General features: G+C 45.8%; 1 protein-coding gene and 1 long non-coding RNA gene across 2 annotated transcripts in view; one reads left to right on the forward strand and one right to left on the reverse strand.

Annotated features, from left to right (window-relative positions):
- Positions 1 to 8,861, reverse strand: part of LOC130290446 (uncharacterized) — a 46,455-nt gene extending 37,594 nt beyond the window's left edge. The window contains exon 1 of the long non-coding RNA XR_008847607.1: positions 8,427 to 8,861. This is a non-coding gene — a long non-coding RNA (uncharacterized LOC130290446). The remainder of the gene's footprint in view (positions 1 to 8,426) is intronic.
- Positions 377 to 27,572, forward strand: GPR173 (G protein-coupled receptor 173). The gene is made up of 2 exons (XM_056538083.1): positions 377 to 538; positions 25,871 to 27,572. The coding sequence occupies exon 2, from the start codon at positions 26,064 to 26,066 to the stop codon at positions 27,180 to 27,182; it is 1,119 nt and encodes a 372-aa protein (XP_056394058.1). The 5' UTR covers positions 377 to 538; positions 25,871 to 26,063; the 3' UTR covers positions 27,183 to 27,572.

Here is a 27,572-nt window from a genome sequence, read left to right on the forward strand (position 1 = left end):
GTGATTCATGATGTTCTACAGGTAGCTGGCATGAAAGTCTCCTGAAGTGGAGGACTCATGTGCAGAGTAGAGGACGCATTCTTGGACGATCCTTGTGTATAGCCTACACATCTTCCTACAACGCCATCGCTCGACATCGCTGTATCCATGGAGGGAGACAGCCTGAGAGAGATGGAGTATTCTGGGATCCTGTATGAGAGAGAAGCCATTCATGATGTCAGATCAGTGCAAGGGAGGGATGGAGCTGTATCCCTGCGAACATCCGGAGCCGACAAGTCATCCGGCTCCTGTATCCATGGCAACTAGAGGCGGATACCTCTCTCCCCCCCCCCTCAATCGCTCTCCCCCCCCCCCCTTCTTCATCTCCATCCTTCGCTCCCTGCCTCCCCCTCCCCACCATGTAGAAGATGGCTGGTTCCCTTTTGCTGGAGTGGCCTGGAAGGAAAAATCAGACGGGCACCCCGAATCTACAGCTTCCTGGTGCCCCCACATCTTCAGTCTCCAGCTGGGGTACCACTGGGATCCGGCAGCTGAATAGGTAAGGTTGGGAACGGTCCCTGTATTGTCCTGCCATACCAAAAAAGGGGGTCAGGAGGGACATTCCATGGTGTAACCCATCAATCTATACATCTCGCTGCATAATGCAAGATCTATGTGACATCTCCTGGTCTCCGTCTCCCGTATTGTTCCTATATACCAGCATCGCTATGTATGCACTGGGCTCCCCTCCCCCATCGGTGTCTCTCCATTGCTTTTCTCTGCTTTATCTATTTAGTAGTCTTTTGTATGTCTCCAATTGTCTCGTCTCCTTTCCCCGCGTCTTACCCTTATTTGTCTATGCTCGGGGAGGAACCGTGTTGCTATTGAAATAGAAACGAGAGCGTTATCGCCTCATAAAACCCTGGATACTGCACTAGACTTCACCCTTTCTATGCCAGGAGGCCTGCACCCTTTCTATATCAGGAGGCCTAGCAGCCCTTTTTTTTTTTTCTTTTTTTAAAGGCGAATAAATGGTTAAAATATGCGCGTGGCATACGAATGGTCCTGACTGAGGAGTAATAACGCCAGCAGAGGACCCGGGCCTCCATTGTGATGCCAATGTGAATTATATCATTGCATTGGCGCCTGGTTATAACCCGCCTATGTGGCCCTTTATAAGCGTGCAGTGCTCGCCTGTTAGGTTTGTGGCGTTTCTGTCGGACGCCTCCTGAACGCTCTTTGTTCGCACACGGGTGCTAATAAAACTTATGCCAAGACTATAGGGCATCTGACAGGCTTCTCCCTGCAAAAGCCATATAGGCCATATAATAGAGAAGGACGGCCCTGACAGCTGGGCCGGGTATATGCCAGGCATGCCACAGGGGATTCTGAATGATGGTTGTCTATCCGTATGACACAATAACCCCCAAAAATTTCCTCTTAATATAATGCATTGTTTCCCAATTACGGTGCATCCAGCTGTTGCAGAACTACAACTCCCAGCATGCCCAGACAGCCTTCGGCTGTCTGGGCATGCTGGGAGTTGTAGTTGTGCAACAGCTGGAGGCATCCTAATTAGGAAATACTGATATAAAGCCTAGATTTATCTCTGCACTCTAGTGTTCTCTGTTATCACCCATTGTTTTTAAATCAACTGGTCCCAGAAAGTTGTACAGATTTGTAAATTATTTCTATTTAAAATCCTAATGCTTCCAGTACTTATCAGCTGCTGTATGATCCAGAGGAAGTTGTGAAGTTCTTTCCAGTCTGACCACAGTGCTCTCTGCTGCCATCTCTGTCCATGTCATGAAGAGTCCAGAGCAGGAAAGGTATTCTATGGGGACTTGCTCCTGCTCTGGACAGTTCCTGACACGAACAGAGGTGGCAGCAGAGAGCCCTGTGGTCAGACTGTAAAGAACTACACAACTTCCTCTGGAGCATACAGCAGCCGATAAGTACTGGAAGGATTAAGATTTTGATATAGAAGTAATTTTCCAATCTGTATAGCTTTCTGGGACCAGTTGATGTGAAAACATTTTCTTTTTTTTTGCCTCCAGAGTACCCCTGCTCACTACCAGACCTAGCTCCAGTTCTGAGAACATGCAAATAAATATACAAATTATAGGTCTCCATTATGCTTGTAGATCTTTGTTAGTGTTTTATTCCGTATTGCAGCCTTTAGTAACTACTATATGAATTATATCCATGAAATATAATCCTTAAAGAGTACCTGTCACCAAACTAAACTTTTAATATATTCTTCCTTATCCGGGCATGCTGGGAGTTGTAGTTTTGCAACAGCTGGAGGCACACTGTTTGGAAACCACTGAGCCAGGTCTTATACTCTATTGTACCTATTTATTGAGACTTTTAGGTACAAACTGTATATATTCACAGGTCTGGATTAGAGATGAGCGAACTTACAGTAAATTCGATTCGTCACGAACTTCTCGGCTCGGCAGTTGATACTTTTCCTGTGTAAATTAGTTCAGCCTTCAGGTGCTCCGGTGGGCTGGAAAAGGTGGATACAGTCCTAGGAAAGAGTCTCCTAGGACTGTATCCACCTTTTACAGCCCACTGGAGCACCGGAAAGCTGAACTAATTTATGCAGGAAAAGTCATCAACTGCCGAGCTGAGAAGTTCGTGACGAATCGAATTTACTGTAAATTCGCTCATCTCTAGTCTGGATTTACATTTTATTCTTTCTATTAATATTTTAAATTAATATTAAAACATTGGTCCCATAGCAGTCACAGGGCCTCTCTAAGGTATGAACGCCCTTACTGGGGTGTATACTATTCTTGTCTCTTGCTAGTAGTAATGGATGATAGCAATGTCTATTGCGGATGTTGCCTCTAACATTTACATTAGTATACAGACAGGGCTAACATCAGAAATGTTGGGGCTTCTTACACAGTTCAAGGCCTGGACCCCAGATCGCCTGCCCCTGAGTCCACCTCTAGGGTCAGCCCTTCTTTAAGTACAACAAAGCCAGTATAAAGTTAGTTATTTTCTGTTAAAAGAATGTCCCCATACTTGTTTTAGGCCCCTTCTGTGGCAGTTGACCCCATTTAGTTGTAGGCCCCCACTGTGCTTGCCCTCATACTTGTTGTAGGCCCCCTCTGTATACTATGGTTTTAGGTCCGGTCTTAGGTCCGGTCACAAAACCGCATACGGGTCAAAACTGAGCCGAAACTGAGCCGACCGGAGTCACCATTTGACGGTCGGCTCATTAAAGTAAATGGAGTCACGGGCTGATCCAGCTGGGGTACGGGAGCGCCCGGTTTGCCCCTCCCCCCGCCAGATCCGGCACCTGTATGTACAAAACGTGGTGTGAATGCAGCCTAAGAGAGAGAAGCTCCACCCAGGGCTTTTATGGAGGAGACTAGGAAGGAGCCCATAGGTCACTCTTGGCGTCACCTGGTCACTGGTACCTCCTGGGTAACAATCACATGACATAACTCTTAAAGATACAACACATTTATACAATACACTGCAGAACATATGTACAGGGGGGGAAACAGGTGCAAGGGGCCCTGGGGACACTGAAGGAGGCCGCCTGACAGGACAGCAAAGATACGGGGTAACATCTCCCATACTGGGCCACCACAATAGAATGGGAGGAATAGATACCAAGACAGGTTATCAAGCTTAGGGTTATTTAGTTTGGAGAAAATATGTCTTAAGGTCAATCTGATCACAATGTACAAATATATAAGTGGACAGTACAGAGATCTTTCTAGTGATCTTTTTATACCTAGGCCGATAACCATGACAAGGGGGCATCCTCTACATCTAGAGGAAAGAAGGTTTCATCATTATCAGAGACAGAGATTCTTTACTGTAAGAGCAGTGAGACTATGGAACTCTCTGTCACATGATGTTGTGATGTCTGAGTCAATAAACAAGTTCAAGGGGGCCTGGATGTTTTTCTGGAAAAATATAATAAGATTTACGTGGACAGAAGGTTGATCGAGGGATTTATTCTGATGCCATTTTGGAGTTGGGAAGGAATTTAACCTCATAGGGGTTTTTACCTTCCTCTGGATCAACACAGTAGGGTTATAGGTTAAAGTTGATGGACTCTTGACTGTTTTCAACCTTATGAACTAAGTACATAAGGTCGGTTTCCCATACAGATTCATTCTTGTCTCTGTATTACGGTCACAAGTCCTGGCCTGACTGCACGTCCGTGACCCGAATATACTGCTGTCACTTCAGGCCATTAGACCTTTGCTCAGGCCAGGACTTAAGACAATAATACATCCACATTATGGTTGTGTGAAAACGTCCTACACTATGAAGGCTTTCCAAAAAGGAGTTCCAAATACAAGATAAATTATAATATATGGGGGGGGGGGGCTAAATACAGATTATTGGTTTGGCCCATTTTGGACATTATCGGTATAGGCAATTACCTTGCCCATATGCTGATAATGCCCCGCCCCCGGCCAGAGACGACCGTCGCCGCCGCTGCCCCATTGCCTCCCCATCCTCTGGCCACATACTGCGGCCGCTGCCCCATTGCCTCCCCATCCTCTGCCCACATACCACCGCTGCCCCCCCCCCATCCTCTGCCCACATACTGCCGCTGCCCCCCCCATCCTCTGCCCACATACCACAGCTGCACCCCCATCCTCTGCCCACATACTGACGCTGCCCCCCCCCATCCTCTGCCCACATACTGCTGCCGCCCTCCCATCCTCTGCCCACATACTGCAGCCGCCCCCCCCCATCCTCTGCCCACATACTGCCACCGCCCCATCGTTTCCCCCCATCCCCGGTGTTATAATTACCTGTTACCGGGGTCCGCAATACTTCTGGCTCCTGCGCTGTTGCTGTGCGCTGTGCAATGACGAGTGACGTCCCCAACGCGACGTCACCGTCAGTGCGCACAGTGACAGCGCAAGACGCCGACGGAGCCAGAAGTATCGCGGACCCCAGGAACAGTATTTTTAACACCGGGGTGGGGGGAGGCGGTATGTGGGCAGAGGATGGGGGGGGGTGGCGGTGGTATGTGGGCAGAGGATGGGGGGGAAGCGGCGGTATGTGGGCAGACAATGGGCAGGGGAGACGATGGGGCAACTGTGGTGGTTAGACTCAGGACCCCAGGACAGGTAGGGGGAGAGAAACGGGTGGCGGCAGCGGTCTCTGTCCCGGCAAAAGCCACTGCAGTTCATTGATTTAAAGCGCCCGCTTTAAATCGTTGAATTGCAATGGCTTCTGCGGGGGGGGGGGGGGGGGGGGGGGTTTGAAATAGCCGATAACTTATACCGGAATATCGGTATAAGTTATCGGCTATCGGCCTGAAAGGTGACAGATTATCTGTATCGGTCCTAAAAAATCGATATCGGTCAATCCCTGGTGATGGGTCTTCTTTAGGGTACATTAACACATACAGGATCCTGCGCAGATTTGCAACTGCAGATTATAAGCTGCGCTCAGTCATTTAGTTTACATTGAAATCTGCAGCAAAAAATCCTGTGCATCAATTCCTGCGCATCAAATCTGCGTACGTATGAGCATACCCTTAAAGAAAAAATAGGTCAGCCCTATACACTACCCACACATCATGCTGTGTTCATCCTCCACAATCCTACTGTAAGTACATGTTCCTACAGAAATACCTGTCATCTAAACAAGACCAAATAAAGGGGTATGTGGGTGCTTACAATGTAATGAGGGGGGCACAAACTTTAATGACCTATATCGACAATATTCCTTTCCTCTGCCATCTGTTCATTTGGAACTTCAAACTAGGATTTCACGTAACTAGACTAAGAATAGAACATAGAACTGACAAAATAGAGGTTATATAAGGTTTAAACTTATTTCCTATCCCAATGTTTCCCAACCAGGGTACCGCCAATGGCTGTCCGGGCATGCTGGGAGTTGTAGTTTTGCAACAGCTGGAGGCACCCTGGTTGGGAAACACTGTCCTATTTATTGGCTATGGGATAAGTATTTGGTCAATGGGGGTCCGAGCAGCAGCATTCATGCTCAGTCTCCATTTGCCATTAATGGGACTTCTGAAGATAGCTAAGGCTAAGTTCACACTGCGCATGTCCTAAAATACTGCATGTCCTTTTTTTTTCTCAGCTCAGTTCCTGTAAAATATTGGACATCCGACATGCCCTATTAAAGTCAATGGGACCCCTTGGGACCCTGCGATATCTGTTGTGAAAAGCGTCCCAATAGCTTTCTTGTTTGTCTGCCTGACCCTAAACAGAATGGAGTCAGCAGCAGTGGGCACTGTTAGAATAAAAAACTTTTTATATGTTGTATATCTTGTCAAAACATTAACCTTTCTAATATACTTTATACAAAAAATGTTATCTCCTTTTTATAGAAATCATGGCTTATAAATGAGACCACTAGGGGTCCCCATACCATCTAGAACATAATCCTGTCCAGCTACAGCATCATCTTTGTCCCAGATGAAGCACAGGCTAGGACAAAGTCCAGGAAGTAAGGGCTGGACTAGTACTCCTCTGTGCTCACTCCTGTCCTATCAGACTGCAGCATGAATACAGAGAGGAGGGGTTACAGAGCAGCCTGCAGTGATTGGATGAAGAGACCCAGCACAGCACATCAGACTCAGGGAGGAAGTGAATGCATGGTGAGTGAGGGCGGGCTCAGTGCTTGCCTCGGACACAACCCTTCATGAGCAATGGATGTCAGAATGAGTGAGAAGCAGAACAGAGGGATTTATGAGACAAGCTAGACACTTTAAAAAGACATGTAAAGAATCTTCATGACCTATTGTGTAACATATAGAAGCATAATTTTTTCTGTGCTGGGACAGGTACGCTTTTAAAGGGGTACTCCACTGGAAAACATTTTGTTTATTATTTTTAAATCAACTGGTGCCAGAAAGTTAAACAGATTTGTAAATTACTCCCCCCGCACTAACCAGAGGTACTGGCTGGTAATACGGGGGACGCTGATCAATATGCTGCCTAACATGCCCGGATCCGTCCAGCCGTTTGCCCAATATCTTCATTATTCCTGATATGCAAATGATCTTCTAACTGGCATTGGCGGGGTTACATGCCTCCCTCTGGCACTGTGATATCAGCGCTGCTCATCCGCAGCACCGCCCAGCTTATGAATATTCATCCCCTCCCTCTGCCTCTTCTTCTCCTCCCCGCTCTGTACAGGACTCCACTGCACTGAGGCCGCTTCCGGGTGTACACAGGAAGCAACACATGGGCAGTGGAGTCCTGTACAGAGCGGGTTAAAGGGGTACTCCGGTGGAAAAATATTTTTTCAAATCAACTGGTGCCAGAAAGTTATACAGATTTGTAAATTTCTTCTACTTAAAAATCTTATCACCTGCTGTATTCTCCAGAGGAAGTTGAGTAGTTCCTTTCTGTCTGACCACAGTGCTCTCTGCTGACACATCTGTCCATGTCAGGAACTGTCCAGGGTACAAGCAAATCCCCATAGCAAACCTATCCTGCTCTGGACAGTTCCTGACACAGACAGAGGTGTCAGCAGAGAGCACTGTGCTCAGACTGGAAAGAACTACACAACTTCCTCTGACACATAAAGCAGCTGATAAGTACTTGAAGGGTTAAGATTTTTTAATAGAAGTAATTTACAAATCTGTTTAACTTCTGGCACCAGTTGATTTGAAAAACTTTGTTTTCCACCGGAGTACCCCTTTAAAGAAAAACCCCAGAGGTAAGACCAGATCTCTACTACCCCTGTCTGCTGCCTTATACTTTGCCCAGCCAACTTAGACAGTTCTTTTCAAGTTTCCCCCAGTTTGGGGGAGATTTATTATTAAGATTATTTTCGCAAATTAGCGACCAAATTGTCGCTTGAGCAACTAAATGGCAACTTTTTTACAAAGTCGCATTTAATATCTCAATGACCCCTGCAAAAAGTAATCGTCACTCGGCAACAATGATGTTCAGTCACTAAAGTACCCTACCGAAAATGACCCAAAAAGTAAAAAAAAAAAACTAAAAAACTAACAAAAAATTAGTCTGCAACATTTCAGACAACAAATTTCGATTACAAAAATGAAAATGTAAATGTGATGATAATTGCGGCATTTTAATAAACAATATAGAAAGTGACGTATACGTACACACAAATTTATGATTTACATCTGCATATGTTAGGGCAGTGTTTCCCAACCAGTGTACCTCCAGCTGTTGCAAAACTACAACTCCCAGCATGCTGGGAGTTGTAGTTTTGCAACAGCTGGAGGCACATTGGTTGGGAAACACTGGGGGAGATTTATCAAAACCTGTGCAGAGCAAAAGTGGATCAGTTGCCCATAGCAACCAATCAGATCGCTTCCTTCATTTTTTTTAAATGCCCTGTGAAAAAAGAAAAAAGCGATCTGATTGGTTGCTATGGCAACTGGTCCATTTTTTCCTCTGGACAGGTTTTGATGAATCTCCCCTTTGATCCAAAATTTCCGCCAACCTAACCTGTAATTTTAGTACTGCCCTGCTCTTCAAAAACGGATCCATAATGGGGGGAACTCCTTTTGAGACTTCGAAGGACATTTTTCAAGACCTAAATCGGCCTAAACTTGAGGAAGACATTCCTGGAAAAAAAAAAAGACAATTACATGGAGAGCTACATTATGGCCCCCTATGATCTCAGAGTCTTTTTTTGGGAATGAAGCAGCAGTCACACTTGCGTGTTGCCGCTCCATTCACTATCCATAGTCCTGGTGGAGATAGCCGAGTGCTGTCCTTGGCTATATTTGGCAGTCCTTACATGTGACTGCTGCTCCATTCCTGGGGTGGACACTGGACCCCCATTCTCAATATCATGCAATCAGACCCCTGCAATCTCCTGAAGAGAGGGGATAAGTGCTAATGGTGGGACAACCCCTTTACTGGCCTAGACCACCAGGAATTCTGACATTAACCTCCTCACTGCATTTTCTACTAGGAATATTAGTACCATAAATACAGCAACTATAGTGATGAGGCCTTCATGTTGCTCATTTTGAAAAAAAAAAAATGTAATTTCTATATACCGTATTTTTCATCCTATAGGACGCACCGGCGTATAAGACGCACCCAATTTATAGGTGCAAAATCTAAAAAAATTAAGATTTTGAACCCAATAGTGGTCTTCAACCTGCAGACCTCCAGATGTTGCAAAACTACAACTCCCAGCATGCCTGGACAGCCGTTGGCTGTCCGGGCATGCTGGGAGTTGTAGTTTTGCAACATCTGGAGGTCCGCAGATTGAAGACCACTGCATAGGAGGTAATACTCACGTGTCCCCACCACTCCGGACCCGTCACCGCTGCCCTGGATGTCGCTCCATCGCTGTCGCCGTGTCCCCGTCGCTCCGGAACATATCTGCTGCCGGCCGGGTATCCTTGCTCTCCGTCGCCGCCATCACGTCGTTACGCACGCCGACGCACGTACGCGACGACGAGGAAGGAGAGCGCCGGCCATACAGGGGATCCCTGAACGGAGAAGACACCGAGGAGGCAGGTAAGGTCCCTCCCGGTGTCCTATAAGCACTAACCCGGCTATTCAGTCGGGCTGTTCGGGACCGCCGCGGTGAAATCGCGGCGGTCCCGAACAGCCCGACTGAACAGCCGGGTTAGTGTCACTTTCCCTTCAGACGCGGCGGTCAGCTTTGATTGCCGCGTCTGAAGGGTTAATACAGGGCATCACCGCCATCGGTGATGTCCTGTATTAGCCGCGGGTCCCGGCCGTTGATGGGCGCAGGGACCGCCGCGATAGGGGTGTATTCGCCGTATAAGACGCACCGACTTTTTCCCCCCAGTTTTGGGGGAAAAAAAGTGCGTCTTATACGGCGAAAAATACGGTAGTCATTTTTGTTGATGCTATTGAATGAAGTTGTGGTGGACCACCTGTGTATGGCAGAACCACGGGTGTAGCGGTGTAGGTGGTGGGGCCAGATGGTATTCACCCCGGGGACAAGATGTTATTAACCCCTAGTGTTCGTGACGCCAGAGTGGTTTTTGGTACCACACGAACGGTATCTACGCTCTTCCAATGGCTAGTTAAGGAAAAGAGAGTCCACAACCAGTTATGGTTTAACTGAGGCTTCACTGAGATTAAGACAGATGGAATTATCTTCACAGCTCGGCCAGATTCCCAGAGAGGTGGCCAGGAACTCAGAAGACCTCGTAGCTTGCTGGGACCAATTATACTTGTAATAAACTTGAGACAATTATCTTGAGGCTACTTGACTTGACTACTTGTAGTGACAGCAGACATAGACTTTTGACTTACTGGAATGACAGTGGCCCAGATGGTGATAGTGTCCCACGTAATAATAGTACCTCCCTTTGTGCCCCACATAGTAATAGTGCTCTCAATGTGGCATCAATTCAGTAACAGTGCCCCTTTAGTAAACCACACACGTTCAGTTTTAGTGCCCAACATGAAAATAAAGTATTGCCTTAGTGTCTCACACACAACTAAAGTGTCCCTCCAGTGTCCCTAAATGGCCCCATACAGCACACCCAGAAAAAAAAGAAAATTAATTATAACCTAAATACTATTTTGCAGGTGGCCTGAAGTGCCCGTGGCTTATAAAAGTGCATGGCAAGGTAGGTAGCCTATGGCTCCCTGCACTTGCATAGTATTCAACTGTATTGTCCTTAGGATACTGATCACTATGACCACATATATTGACAGACACCATTTATCTACACATCATATAAGTGATTATTGTAGAGCCACATTTAGTGTCAGGAGTTTTGCAACATCAGGAGGGTATGAGTTTGGAGACCGCTGCTTTAAACAAACTTCCATTCTGCTACCCCTATAACAGTAAAATTCTGGGCCTGTTACTAGTGCCAGAAATAAATCAAATAAATAACCTAAATACTCTCTCCTATACTGCAGGCAGCCTGAATTGCCTGTGGCTTATAAAAGTGTATGGCAGGGTATGACTCCCTGCTCTTTCATAGTATTTAACTGTATTGTCCTTAGGATGCTAAAACAGTTACAAAGAGGTGCCAGGTTTGGAACAGTTTCTATAATTTGATTCACAAATTATTATTATTATCACATTATTAATGATAGAACAGATAGAAGTGCCTGTGGCTTATAAAAGTGTATGGCAGGGTATGACTCCCTGCTCTGCCATAGTATTCAACTGCATTGTCCTTAGGATGCTAAAACAGTTACACAGAGGTGCCAGGTTTGGAACAGTTCCTATAATTTGATTCACAAATTATTAATATTATCACGTTATTAATTATATAACTTATGGAACTGCCTGTGGCTTATAAAAGTGTATGACAGGGTAAAAAGTCTATGGCTTCCTGCTCTGCCATAGAAGTCAACTACATTGTCCTTAGGATGCTGAAATAGTTAAAGGGTACCAGGTGGTGGTTGCTTATGCCAGTTCTTATAATTTGATAAACTGAAATAATTTGATAATATTAAAAAATAGTATTATTATTATGACATTATTAATGATATCACCGATGAAAGTGCACAGTACCTCAGTCTGCCTTACGGCAGTACATCAGCTCTACAGAATAGTGTCTTTCTAGATGCCCCCAAAGCAGCTGAGCTGAAGTGTAATTTAATAAGCCAGAGATCACACAATAGACAGGAAAAGACCATCGCTGTGACTTCCCATTTCGGCACAATAGTCTTCCCCCACTAAGCCGCTTTTCCGAATAGTAATTCTAGCTCCAGCAATCATTGCAGGTGAATACTTATTTATTCTGGGAAGAAATCACATGCAGCAGGCATACAGTATACATAAAAGCAATGTACATGCATTTCAAAAGAAACAATAGCAAGCTGCTTTAATCCACTTATAGCCAGCAGGAGAAATAATTGCATAATGGGGGAACCAAAGCCCCGGGCTTTTCATTGGCTAGTTAGGCCTGAATTTACACACTTTGACGCTGGCAAAAGTCAGACGTGCATCTTAAAAATTATTGCAATATCTGTCTAATTTGACCATTTCCAAAAAAAAAAAATAATAATAATAATTTTTTTTCCTATTGTACCAAAATTAATCCCCATTATTCCTTATAATGGGATTTTCCTTCTAATCACCATTTACACAGTATGATTAATTGCAGTGCTGGATGGAATTATTATGTAGGTCAGACAAGGATCACATCCTTTGGATTGGATTATTGCAAAACTACAACTCCCAGCATGCTGTTGGCTGTCTGGGCATACTGGGAGTTGTAGGTTTGCAACAGCTGGAGGCACCCTGTCTGAAAAACATTGACCCAAGAGACAAGTGGTTGGGTCCAAATCCAGCTCCAAATTAGGTCTTAGGCTGGACCTTAGGGATCTGCTTTTGTGTCACCAACCAGGCCCCCCAATGTATCCTCTTTGTATATCCCCTATAGCTCTGCATTATGGACCCAGGGAAAGTTTACAAGTCAATGTACAGTACAGCGTTTCTGTGAGGCCTGTATATATTTATAGAAGAGTATCTCCATATTATAGCATGCAATGGAACACACCATCTTCTGGAGGTACCCTATAATACAGCATGCGATGGAAAACGCCATATTATGGAGGAACCATATAATACGGCATGCGATGGAACACGCCATATTATGGAGGAACCCTATAATACGGCATGCGGTGGAACATGCCATATTATGGAGGTACCCTATAATACAGCATGCGATGGAACACGCCATTTTATGGAGGAACCATATAATACGGCATGCGATGGAACAGGCCATATTATGGGGGTACCCTGTAATACGGCATGCAATGGAACACACCATATTGTGGAGGTACCCTATAATATGGCATGCGGTGGAACATGCCATATTATGGAGGTACCCTATAATATGGCATGCGGTGGAACATACCATATTATGGAGGTACCCTATGACATGGCATGCTATGGAACACGCTATATTATGGAGGTACTCTATAATATGGCATACGATGGAACATGCCATATTATGGAGGTACCCTATAATATGGCAGGGGGTGGAACATACCATATTATGGAGGTACTCTATAATATGGCATACGATGGAACATGCCATATTATGGAGGTACCCTATGACATGGCATGCGATGGAACATGCTATATTATGGAGGTACTCTATAATATGGTATACGATGGAACATGCCATATTATGGAGGTACCCTATGACGTGGGATGCGATGGAACACGCTATATTATGGAGGTACTTTATAATATGGTATACGATGGAACATGCCATATTATGGAGGTACCCTATGACGTGGCATGCGATGGAACACCCTATATTACGGAGGTACTCTATAATATGGCATACGATGGAACATGCCATATTATGGAGGTACCCTATGACATGGCATGCGATGGAACACGCTATATTATGGAGGTACATGCCATACATTTTTTCTCACAGGTTTTCATGGATAGCCTTATCTTATGTTATTGGATTTTCTGTAACATTAATTGATATTCATACAGCAGAAGCTTTATATGTATCTCATCGGGCCCTAATCCCCAGGTGGACCTCCCAAATCCCTGGGATCTGGGGCAGTGGATTTTTTGCCTGGTCCCACCAGATTTGATGCTCCTGATTTTACTATTTTTGCATCCTCAAGATATGGCTATAGTTGAAGTCTGTGGCATAGGCTCCCTTACCTGCCATTCTCTGGCCCACAGTCCACCTTAGTCCGGTGGCCTACATGATGGTGCAGCTGCACAATAGACCTCAGCATTCCTGCATGTGCGTTGTGACTGTGGACATTCTTTGGTCCACAGTCCACTTTAGGCATGCAGCCTACATGATGGTGCAAAAACACACTGGATATCAGCATCCCTACATCTGCAGCATGTCGCCTTTAAGATATGGGTATAGTTGAAGTCTGTGGCGAAGTAGGGAGCCATGGGCTCCCTAACCTGCCTTTCTCTGGGCCACAGTCCACTTTAGACCTGCGGGCCTACATGACGGTACAATTGCACACTAGACATCAGCATCCCTGCATCTGCGGCATGACATCATGCATCATGCCGCCTGTGCTGGAGTACTGACTATACAGGCAAAAAGAGAGAGCTGCTCCATGCTAGAGACACATGGGAGAGATGAGGGGACACTAATGACTGTGACACAGGGAGAGATGAGGGGACATTAATGGCTGTGACACAGGGAGAGATGAGGGGACACTAATGACTGTGACACAGGGAGAGATGAGGGGACATTAATGACTGACACAGACAGAGATGAGGGGACACTAATGTCTGTAATACAGGGAGAGAGGAGGGGACACTAATGGCTGTGACACAGGGAGAGATGAGGGGACATTAAGGGCTGTGACACAGGGGAGATGAGGGGACACTAATGACTGTGACACAGGGAGAGATGAGGGGACATTAATGGCTGTGACACAGGGAGAGATGAGGGGACATTAAGGGCTGTGACACAGGGGAGATGAGGGGACACTAATGACTGTGACACAGGGAGAGATGAGGGGACATTAATGACTGTGACACAGGGAGATGAGGGGACACTAATGACTGTGACACAGGGAGAGATGAGGGGACACTAATGACTGTGACACAGGAAGAGATGAGGGAACACTAATGACTGATACACAGGGATAGATGAGGGGGACACTAATGACTGTGACACAGGGAGAGATGAGGGGACACTAATGACTGTGACACAGGGAGAGTTGAGAATAGGACAATGCAGAAAAAAAAGGATAGAGATGGCGCTATATAGTGCTGATTATCAGGGATGACAAGGGAGGATAGCGCAAAAAGTAATGGATCTGCTCACCTTCGTAGGTTGCACAAAGCAGGCACAACAATGATCATAGTTTTAGCAGGTCTCCGGTTCGGTGTGTTGGGAGCAGCCGCCCGTCGGTCCCGTCAGAGACGGTGTGGAATGCAGGAGAACAGATGTGGAGATATGGAAATCCCTGCAGGGATTCCTTTCCTTCCAATGAAAAGTCCAACTTCGGCAGGTAGCGCTTTACCAATGTGATGACACGGGAGTCAGGTGTAGGGTTAAAGGGGTTATCCAGCATGAGGTGATTTTAGTACATACCTGGCAGACAGTAATGGACATGCTTAGGAAGGATCTGCGCTTGTCTTGAGCTAAATGGCTATGCTGTGAGATTACCATAACACTGTGGCTAGCTTTCTGTCAACTTGTATTTCCTGTTTTCAGTTTTCTTGTTTGCCTACAAATCCCATGATACCATTTTCCTCCTTCCCACACATCAGCTACCCCACCCATTGAAACATAAATGAGCTGCAGACCTGTGGTTTTCAATCAGGGTGCCTCCAGCTCTAGCATTACTTGCAGATTGATCTCTCTCCACCCATTGAAGCAGACATGCTCCCTGTCATCAGCTGACTAGTGAGTCAGGTCTCGACCGCATTGCAAGCTGGGAAAAATCTGAGACAACAGTCATTTTGTATGCTGTTAAAAATAAATATTGGGATGAAAATCACATAAGAATTGTGAGAAAACCGTCACACACAGGTACAGATACTATATTATGAACTACACTAACTTTACAGCCCCTGTAGCATAGTCAAATAAAAAAAAATCCTGGAATACCCCTTTAAGGTACTTTTTATTAATAGTCATAAATAGTACAATGCAGGTGCAGACAACGCTTTTAGGAGGGGCTCCCTTCTTTGTCAGCTCCTCCTGTCGAAGAAGGGAGCCCCTCCGAAACACGTTGTCCGCACCTGCATTGTACTTTTTATGACTATTAATAAAAAGTACCTTAACACTACACCTGACTCCCGAGTCATCACGTTAGTGAAGCGCTACTGCCGAAGTCGGACTTTTCATTAGAAGGAGAGGAATCCCTGCCGGGATTTCCACCTCTCCACATCTCTTCTCCTACAGGGAGAGATGAGGGGACACTAATGACTGTGACACAAGGAGAGATTAGGGGACACAAATGAATGATACACAGGAAGAGATGAGGGGACACTAATGAATGATACACAGGAAGAGATGAGGGGACACTAATGACTGTGACACAAGGAGAGATTAGGGGACACTAATGACTGTGACACAAGGAGAGATTAGGGGACACTAATGAATGATACACAGGAAGAGATGAGGGGACATTAATGACTGATCATATGACGTTACATAACGTGTGGCATCCTGGCTCCAACCTTATTTTGCTGGCTCTTTGATTCATAACAAATTTGTAAGCCTTGCACTAAGACATGGATTGTGGCACAAAAAAGGGTAAGCATACCTGAAATGCTTCTTTTATGACTAGATTTTCTACAACAATGGAGATTTACTTTACTCTGCCTTACACAAGAGAGAAAAATATATAAAACTGTGGTGAGGGTGTTAACCACCCGAAGGTATACCGCTGGAACCTGGGCGAGGCACGGAGGGCAAATAATGACTCCGGCGCCAAGTTACAGAACAACTGCAGCTTTACTGAGTTAGGCTGGGTCCACACTACGTTTTGTCCCATACGGGAGCGCATACGGAAGGGGGGAGCTAAAAGCTTGCGCTCCCGTATGTGACCGTATGCGCTCCCGTATGCCATTCACTTCAATGAGCCGACCGGAGTGAAACGTTCGGTCCGGTCGGCTCATTTTTGCGCCGTATGCGCTTTTACAACCGGACCTAAAACCGTGGTTGACATACGGCATACGGCGCAAAAATGAGCCGACCGGACCGAACGTTTCACTCCGGTCGGCTCATTGAAGTGAATGGCATACGGGAGCGCATACGGTTACATACGGGAGCGCGAGCTTTTAGCTCCCTCCTGCCGTATGCGCTCCCGTATGGGACAAAACGTAGTGTGAACCCACCCTTAGACAGGTGGAACAGTCAATTAACAGCTTAGCCAGGCCCAAGGAGGTGACCCGTGACTTCAGAGACCTTAGGGCTCGCTGGGACTTGTAGTGGACTTGGGCAATTTGATGCAGGGTCACACTGACTTGACACAGATTAATCTTGACTGACTTGACTAGACTGAATTCACCCCGTTTGTAGCTTACCAGGTTTTGACGTTCACCTGTGGAGTAGTGGACTCGTGGATGTGTGGCTGCGTAGTAGGCCTTGGGCCTCCTCAGGACACTCACTGGACATGACTGTACTGAATCTCAGCAAAGACTTCAAGGGACTGAACTGGCTCCACCCAGGGCTTATATGGGGGAGACTCTGGAGGGGTCCCATAGGTCACCCTGTAGGTCAAATGGTCACTGGTACCTTCCTTGGTTACAACACATGACAACAGTATTTAAAGGTACATAACACTATATACACATTACATTGATTATCATAGGCATTTACCACTATTCACGGAACATAGGTACGGGGGGGGGGGGGGGGTCACTGAATAGAGTCCACCTGACAGGGCAGCAAGGGTACAGGGGTGCAGCTCCTGTACTGGGCCACCCAAAACTAAAAGCCAAGGAATTTGTATTACTCTTGACCTCTCTTACAACCTGAGAACTATTCCAAGACTTATATCAACAAAAGACTTACACAGAAGGAAAGGTCAAGCGATTATTTCTAGACCAAGGCTGTCAGCTAAACAATAAAGAATGGGATAATTCTCCAAACTGATTCAGATACCGTATATAATAAGGAGGGAACGGGATGACATCTCAGTTTAGTACTGCTCTTCCTGTGTATTATGTTATGGCTATCCTGCTCAGGGCTGTGGAGTCGGTAGATAAATGTTTCGACTCCGACTCCAGAGTTTTCTGTACTTCCGACTCCTCTGTATTAATATGTGAATGTATTTTATACATTCCTTGAAGGAAAGAAAGGTAACATACATGTCATTACAACAGGACTACTGGCTGGGAAGCCAACAGTCTACTGTATTGAACAGTTTGTGTGCTGATCTGCTGCTGAAGATAGGGCAGTGGGAGGATCAAGGAAGGGGCATTTATTATAAAACATGATTTCCCTAGTAGAATCCCATTGTCATTTTAAAGTTTAAAGGGGTACTCCGCCCCTAGACATCTTATCCCCGGGGTCCCGCTGCTGGCGACCCCCAGGATCGCCGCTGCGGCACCGCGCTTTCATTACTACACAGAGCGAGTTCGGGGGACGGATACAGAGCGATACAGTGGACGGAGCAGCGTAATGTCATAGCTCCGCCACTCGTGACATCACGGCCTGCCCCCTTAATGCAAGTCTATGGTAGGGGGCGTGAAGACCGCCCCCTCCCATAGACTTGTATTGAGGGGGCTGGCCGTGACATCACGAGGGGCAGAGCCATGACGTCACGGTGCTCCAACCCCTGTATCGCCCGTCATTACGCACAGAGCGAACTCGCTCTGTGCAGTAATGATAGTGCGGTGCCGCAGCGGCAATCCTGGGGGTCCCCAGCAGCAGGACTCCGGCGATCTGACATCTTATCCCCTATCCTTTGGATAGGGGATAAGATGTCTTGGTGCGGAGTACCCCTTTAAGCTAACAATCGAGTTTACAAGTTTTTATAGCCTTAGCTGAATGGCAGCAGTTTTTCCAATGGCTTACAGCTTCAGTCTTGAACTATTGACCCTCCATTCCCTTCCCTTCACTTATACAAGTGTCTCTAGTCCTGCAAAAAACATATTTCCTTAACCCCTTATCAGTGAGAGGCTAGGTTACCCATGGGTTCCCTGTAACAGCAGGACACAACACTATGGAAAGTATAAGTATTGCCGCTCCTAACTGTGCGTTGTGTGCCATATAGTAAAGCACATGAAAAGCATGCTTCTTCACGGTCACTTAACGTGTTCGTTTTGCGGTTACGTGAGGCACTGCATGCATTGGTCTTTATTCTTACAGTAGACAAGCCATTAATTATAACTTTTTGTGAATTGGAACATTTAAACTTGCTTTTTTTTTTTATTCCAATCTAAATTTAGTAGGAGTCGGAGTCGGTGCATTGTTTGCCGACTCCGACTTCAGGTACCCAAAATTTTGTCCGACTCCGACTCCACAGCCCAGATCCTGCTGTTAACATTTTACTTCAGAACTTTAAGGGTACGTTCACAAGTACGCAGATTTGATGCACAGGATTTTTTACTGCAGATTTCAATGTAAACCAAATGACAGCTTCTAATCTGCAGTTACAAATCCTGCGCATCAAATCTGCACAGGATCCTGTATGTGTGAACGTACCCTAAATGCTAATTTTACACTAGGTGGGGCCCTCGGTGGCACTAATTATGAGGCCTCTACATGACTGGTAATCTTTCTGAAGGGTACGTTAACACATATGTATTTTGCTGCATATTTTCTGCAGCTGATTTTGCTCCCCATTGATTTCAATGGGTAACAAAATCCACTGCAGAAAATCTGCAGCAAAATATGCACATGTGAACATACCTTGATAGCATATTCAGCCACACACCAGATCCGCTGCAGATTTGAAGTTGCGATTAAACAAGGCAATAACAATATTGACATGCAAATAAAAAATACATTGGAGGAGATTCATCAAAACCTGTCCAGAGGAAAAGTTGCTGAGTTGCCCATAGCAACCAATCAGATCGCTTCTTTCATTTTTCAGAGGCCTTGTTTAAAATGAAAATAGCGATCTGATTGGTTGCTATGAGCAACTCGGCAACTTTTCCTCTGGACAGGTTTTCATAAATCTCCCCCATTGTCTTGTACATTGCCTAGTGAAATCCACAGATGATCCTGTGTGTGTGTGTGTGAATACACCCTTAAAGGGGTTGTCCAGTAAATGAAACAATTTGCGTATGTGTGGTGGCCCAGTACAGGAGATGTTACCCCGAACCCTTGCTGTCCTGTCCGGCAGCCTCCTTCAGTGTCCCCAGGGCCCCTTGCACCTGTTTCCCCCCTGTACATATGTTCTGCAGTGTATTGTATTATAAAATGTGTTATATCTTAAGAGTTATGTCATGTGATTGTTACCCAGGAGGTACCAGTGACCAGGTGACCCCAAGAGTGGCCTATGGGCTCCCTGCTAGTCTCCCCCATATAACCCCTGGGTGGAGCTTCTCTCTCTTCTGCTGAGGTCCAGTGCAGTCTTGTCTAGAGTATGTGTCCAGAGTGTTGGAGACCTCAAAGTCCAGTTCTGCAGCCACCATCAAGTCAAGTGAGATAAAGTCCCAGCTTTATGAGTCAAGTCAGTCCCTGTCATCTGTCAAGTCAGCGTGGTCTGCATTCAATTGTCCAATCCTACTACAAGTCCCAGCAAGCCCTTAAGGTCTCTGTGTCACTGGTCACCTCCTTGGGCCCTGGCTGAACTGTATAGACTTTACCAACTGTCAACCCTCAGTAAAGCTACCGATGTCCGTAACTTGGCGTCGGAGTCTTTGTTGCCCTCGTGCCTCGCCCAGGATGCAGCGGTATACCTTCGGGTGGTTTTAGGCTAAACCATGCCCTGGCGTCACGAATACAAGGGGTTAATGCCATCTGCCCCTAGGGTAACAACATCTGCCCTCATCACACCCCGCTACCACATATGGTTGTGAAAAAGTATAATAAAGCAACTTATTAATATAATGTTATTAGCCATACTGCACAGATCTCTCCATATCAGCGGTGCTGTCTCCTTTGCAGCTGTGATGTCACGTCACACGGAGCTCTCATCCCTGCTCCCCCTTCCCCTCCTGTCTGCTCAGTACAAGACCATTGATGTGAAGAGGAGAACTCATGTTATTGATCATTAGATTTTGGGGCAGCAAGAAGTAGTTTCCATAAGGACAGGCTCACTGCTGCCTTATCTGAGAAAGGCTTCCTGCTGCCTTAAAATCTAATGAGCAATAATATGAGCTCCTCTCCTCACTGATCTTGTCCTGAGTAGACAGAAGGGGGGGGGGGGGGGAATGATGGAAGCTCTGTTTTCAAAAAGTGGGACGTGACGTCACAGCTACAAGCCAAACAGCTCAGCTAATAATGGAAGATCTGCGCACTATGGCTAATAACATTATATTAGTAAGTTGGTTTATTATACTTTTTGACACCATACACAGGTTGTTTCTTTTGCTGGACAACCCCATTAAAGATAATCTGTAATCAATAATGGAGTATCTCTTTTAGAACTCTGCTATGTCCCATTTTGTTGTTCTTTTTCATGGGAATGTACAAATAAAATGACAACTGGGCATCTTCAGTCTTATTGCTGCACATTTGAGAACTGGGTGACCTAATACACATGCAGCATGGAAATAGTTGCTGCAGCAATCTTGATGGATCTCAGTTACTTATAATAGGTCCACCAGGTTTCCACATGTCCAAACCAAAACTAGAAAAACTTGATTATTAGAGATGAGTTCACAACATGGAATCTCTGGTCGGAATTTCTGCCAGAGATCCCAAGGGCAGCACTAGGTCCGCGTAGACTGATTTGCCGACCCCACGGGTAGATATGCATTTCTAAGTATACATAAAATGTACATAAACACTCTTTTAGCGGTTCCACTCAGGAGCCATTCATGGGGACAGCAATGCAGTCTGCACGGTCCTAGAACCGCACTCAGGATTTCCGACGGAAATTCTGGCGATAGATTCCGTGATGTAAACCCGGCCTTTGTGTTCAGTAATTGAGACCAAATAAGGATTGACCTAAATCAAACGCCCATTTGATTTGGCCAAAAAAATATTGTGTCATCAGAAAATAAGATTTTTTAGTTCTGTTTTTTCCTAGTTACTATTTTACTATCTATATTAAAAACAATTTTTAAATCTTGCCGTTTCAATTCTGGCTACCAGGCCTAAAACTAAGCTGACACTTCCTGTTCTGTACAGATCATTTCTCAGTAATGCTCTTTTTCTCATCCCAAACAGGAGTAAAGTGAAAGGTGACAGCAGTATATAGGTAACAGGGGTACACACAATACCTGTTGCTCACAGCTCAGCTTCCCCCTCCCTGTGCGATGACTTCTGTAAAGGCCACAAAGCATGCTACTATTCATGTCAATGGGACAGCTTCAGTCTGTTGTTGCCAATGTCCATGGAGCTTTGCCATAAAGCATATATCCATATGCTGTTAAAAACAGCATAATAAACAGCATAATAATGCACAACATTACATGCACAAACAATTACAATCAAAGATTACAAACAGATTACAAAACAAGAACAGGTTTCAATATCTGGCCCTAAATAGTAAAAACAATAAGGTAATACATTTCCTTAAAGGGGAACTCTGCCCCTAGACATCAATTAGATAGGGGATAAGATGTCGGATCGTGGGGTCCTGCCGCTGGGAACGCCTGAGATCGCGGCTGCAGCACCCCTGACATCCAATGCATGGAATGAACTTCCCTCCATTGCGGAAGACTGGCGATGCGGGGTGGAGGCCTGCGACGTCCTGGTCATGCCCCGCACGTGACATTATGGCCGTGCCCCCTCAATGCAAGTCTATGGGAGGGGGCGTGATGGCAGCCATGACCCATCCCATAGACTTGCATTGAGGGGGGCGTGGCTGTGACATCACGAGCAGGGCGCGACCGTGATGTCACGAGCCTCCGACACTGCACCCGATGCTCTAAACGAACACCGGTTGCCGCAGGGAGATCGCAGGGGGTCCCCAGCGGCGGGACCCCTGCGATCAGACATCTTATCCCCTATCCTTTGGATAGGGGATAAGATTTCTAGGGGCAGAGTACCCCTTTAAAAATGGCCCTTATTGCCTAGAAAAGGTCTCCTAGGAGTATATCTAGATTGGGTACAGACCTAGCTGACCTCAGGGTGTCATACACTACTTTTCCAGGCAATTGAGTCACATTCTAATCAGAATTATTTATTTTTTGGACCCAATCGAATTGACAACTAATTTGTTGGATTCTGATTCAGTCCATTTTCCTGTCAATTCGCTTATCTCTATTGAATGCGCTATGTCTACTCGGGTTCATGGCTCCTTGCACTATCATTGTCTGTGGTCCTGTCCTGTATATGGGAGCATTGCATGCTGCACGTTGTCTATGAATGTGATTTCCACCCACACAACTTATTAAGGAAAGAAAAGGCTTTTTGATTATTAATACATTCTCCGAACAGAAACTTTTAATGCAAACAGCGTCTTAAAGTGCAGACATCTGCAGTAATGATGTGATCCTCACTGCTGTAGTGAAGGTGAAAGGAATTAATAAAAGAGGATTATCAGGAGCTGAAAATAAAGCATGGAGGATATCCTGGGAGCTGCTCCTTATATTCACCCGTCCAGTCAAAAGTTTAATATACAGGAGACATTCAGGTGAAGACAGAGTAGTCATTGGTCAGTTCTATAACCCACCAACCTTCCTACCTAAACTTCTCATTAAGATTGGTTGCTATGCTTTACTGATCATAGCAACAAGGATAACATGTAAGTTTGGTTGTATTAATTATTAAGTTTGATTTCTGCAGAAAAGATGCTTAAAGGGGTACTCCAGCGCTAAGACCTCTTATCCCATATCCAAAGGATAGGGGATAAGATGCCTGATCGTGGGGGTCCCGCCGCTGGGGACCCTCGTGATCTTGCACGCAGCACCCTGTTAGAATCAGTCCCTGGAGCACGTTCGCTTCGGGTCTGATTACTGGCGATCACAGGGGCCGGAGCATTGTGATGTTACTGCCCCGCCCCCCGTGTGACGTCACGCTCCGCCCCCTGAATGCAAGCCGATGTGAGGGGGCGTGACAGCTGTCACGCCCCCTCACATAGGCTTGCATTGAAGGGGCGGAGTGTACGTCACGCGGGGGCATGACATCACAATGCTCCGGCCCCTGTGAGCGAACGTGCTCCGGGGACTGATTCTAACGGGGTGCTTCGTGCAAGATCAGATGCCTTGTTAAAAATGAAAGTGATCTGATTGGTTGCTATGGGCAACTGGGCAACTTTTCCTCTGGACAGATTTTGATAAATCTCCCCCAAAAAGCTTAAGCATTTTCCACTTTTCCTACTGCACAGGTATAATGCACACAATTCTGTCACAATAGTGGGATAATGTACACATAATAGTTATAGCACAGGGATAATACACATAGTGATGTCACAGTAGAGAAAATGTAAAACATATCACACTATAAGAATAATGCACACAGTGATATCATAACAGTGATAATTGACAGTGATATCATAGTACAGTCATAATGTGCACAGTGATGTTACAGTACGGAAAAAAGGCAAAAAGTAATGCACAGTAGTGTGGTAATGCACACAGTGATGTCACAGTACAGGGATAATACACACAGTGATGTCACAGTACAGGGATAATACACACAGTGATGTCACAGCACAGATATAATACACACAGTTATGTAAAAGCACATGAATTATACAAATAATAATAATAATAAGGCCAGGAAAATCTTTTTCATGATGTTATATTATACCACAGAGTTAAAGGGGTACTCCGCCCCTAGGCATCTTATCCCCTATCCAAAGGATAGGGGATAAGATGTCAGATCGCCGGGGTCCCGCTGCTGGGGACCCCGGGGATCGCTGCTGCAGCGCCCCGCTATCATTACTGCGCAGAGCGAGATCGCTCTGCACGTAATGACGGGCAATACAGGGGCCGGAGCATCGTTACATCACGGCTCCGCCCCTCGTGACGTCACGGCCCGCCCCCGTCAATACAAGTCTATGGGAAGTGGCGTGGCGGTCGTCACGCCCCCTGCCATAGACTTGCATTAAGGGGACGGGCCGTGATGTAATGAGGGGCGGAGCCATGACGTCACGCTGCTCCGGCCCCTGTATCGCCCGTCATTACGCAAAGAGCGAACTCGCTCTGTGCAGTAATGATGGGGGGGTGCCGCAGCGGCGATCCCCGGGGTCCCCAGCAGCGGGACCACGGCAATCTAACATCTTATCCCCTATCCTTTGGATAGGGGATAAGATGCCAGGGGCGGAGTACCCCTTTAAAGGGGAACTCCAGTGGAAACAAGTGGAGAACAAAGGTTTTCAAATCAACTGGTGCCAGAAAGTTAAACAGATTTGTAAATTATTTCTATTTCAAAATCTGAAGCTTTCCAGTACTAATCAGCTGCTGTATGCTCCAGAGGACGTTGTGTAGTTCTTTCCAGTCAGACAACAGTGCTCTCTGCTGGCACCTCTGTCCGTGTCAGGAACTGTCCAGATTAGAAGCATATCCCCGTAGAAAACCTCTCCTGCTCTTGACAGTTCCTGACATGGACAGAGGTGTCAGCAGAGAGCACTGTGGTCAGACTGGAAAGAACGTCAAAAATGTCTCTGTAGTATATCTGTAGTGAACAGCAGCTGATAAGTACTGAAAGGGTTAAGATTTAATTGAAGTCATTTACAAATCTGTTTAACTTTCTGGCACCAGTTGATTTGAAAATATTTTTTTCACCAGAGTTCCCCTTTAAAGGACACCATGTACACTGTGACATCATAGGACAGGAAAGAAAAATATAATGATGTTGTAAAATTAGCATGATGTCACAGCGCAGGAATAAGGCAAAAAGTGGCTCATACATCGTTGGGTCCTTTTACTATGCAAATAAACATGTCTGTAAACACCCACTAGCAAAAGTAATAGTAAAACTGCAGTTGTTAAAGTATTTAGGTATTTCTCCCAAAAATATCTTTAAAAACTTTGGGTATGGGCAGAACATCATATTTCCATAGTCTACGTGGAAAAGCTGGGTCTGACTTCAGGGACACGTTTTTCTACCACTCTCCTGATTAGTCATCAATGTTCGGTCCAACAAAGTTCACCCTTTGTGTCATATACATGATCAGTACTTTGTCCTTTTGATGTATATGGCGAACGCTGCAGTGTGTGGAGTCTGGTATGCTAAACTAATGTCTAGGCAGCTTCTCTCATGCAGGCCTTCGAGTTTAATACTGCAAGGTAACTGTTTGCAATCATGCTTCATTTTTTAACCAATGTATTTAACCAATGTTTTTCTCTGTTTTTGAATGTTGTGATATATTAATAATAATCATTATTTTCTCCTTTCTTGCCCCCGTTCCTAATTTTGTTCCTCCATCATTCTGTCACTAAATGATCATACGTTGTATAGTCATCCCCGCGTTTCCATTTTCCCATACACCCCCTACCCTTTTGGAACCTTCTCCCACCCATTTTTCTTTCCCTACCTGCCATCTAAATACCCATCAAGCCTGGCCCCCCTAAAATTCCCTCTTATTGGAAATGGAGCAGCACAGAAGGAGAAGGAGGCGCTGACCAAAGGCTAGTTGGAGCCGGCCTCCAACATGGCTAATGGCAGTGAGTCTGAGGAGCTGCCTGGCTCTCTTACCCAGTCAACAGCAATCTCAACCCATCTCAAACTAGTGTTACTGGGTTTCATTATATGTGCCAGTCTAGCGGGTAACCTACTGGTTTCACTGCTAGTGCTAAAAGACCGCTCCTTGCACAAGGCTCCTTACTACTTCTTGTTAGATCTCTGTCTAGCCGATGCCGTCAGATCATCTGCCTGTTTCCCATTTGTCCTACTCTCCATCCGCAATGGTTCAGCCTGGGCCTACAGCCTCCTAAGCTGCAAGGTTGTGGCATTCATGGCAGTTCTTTTTTGCTTTCACGCCTCATTCATGCTTTTCTGCATTAGTGTTACTCGCTATATGGCCATTGCCCATCACCGATTCTATTCCAAGAGAATGACGCTTTGGACGTGCATTGCAGTTATCTGCATGGTCTGGACACTCTCAGTTGCTATGGCCTTTCCACCAGTCTTTGACGTGGGTACTTACAAATACATCCGTGAAGAGGACCAGTGCATATTTGAGCATCGATACTTCAAAGCCAATGATACCCTTGGATTTATGCTCATGTTGGCGGTACTGATCGTTGCTACTCATATTGTCTATGCCAAACTACTCCTCTTCGAGTACCGCCATCGCAAAATGAAGCCTGTGCAGATGGTGCCAGCCATTAGCCAAAACTGGACATTCCATGGGCCGGGAGCTACAGGGCAGGCTGCTGCCAACTGGATTGCTGGATTTGGAAGGGGGCCAATGCCACCTACTTTGCTGGGTATACGTCAGAACACCCACACTGCCAATAGGCGTCTATTGGGGATGGATGAGTTTAAAAGTGAGAAGAGGCTGGGTCGGATGTTTTATGGAATAACCCTGAGCTTTTTGGTGCTTTGGTTACCCTATATCGTGGCCTGTTACTGGAGGGTGTTTGTCAAAACCTGTATCATCCCTAATCGCTACTTGTCCACTGCAGTGTGGATGACTTTCACTCAGGCTGGGGTAAACCCTATCATGTGTTTCCTACTCAATAAAGACCTGAAAAGCTGTCTTCAGCTCCACATCCCCTGCTGGAGGACGAAAGCCTTGTTACCCAGGGAGCCTTACTGTGTGATGTAAAAGGGAAACCATTGCACTCCCAACCTCACATTAACCTCAGTGATTGGGAGATGTGGATTTACCGGGTCAGGTCGGCGTGGCCGAGAAGGAGTTGATCTGCTGGACCATGTTAACAGCGAAGACACAAAAACATCGAGATGAAAGACCATAGCTTTCTTTTTAAAAAAACAAAACAAAAAAAAAAATTACAAAGAAATGTTTCTTTTATAGCGATGTCATTGACAAAAGGACTTGGCGGGTGGGGGGTCCGGGGTGCGTGAGGATTTCTGGATTGTCTCTTTTTTTAATCAAGCTAAGTGCATAAAGGGAGAGGGGTGAAGGCTGGGGAGGGGTGGTCATGGAGGGTATGCAATGTGTGTTTGGTGGGAGGGAAAGGGGAAGCTGATGGGA

This window comes from Hyla sarda, chromosome 9 (genome assembly GCF_029499605.1).
Source record: "Hyla sarda isolate aHylSar1 chromosome 9, aHylSar1.hap1, whole genome shotgun sequence".
Classification (NCBI taxonomy): Eukaryota; Metazoa; Chordata; class Amphibia; order Anura; family Hylidae; genus Hyla; species Hyla sarda.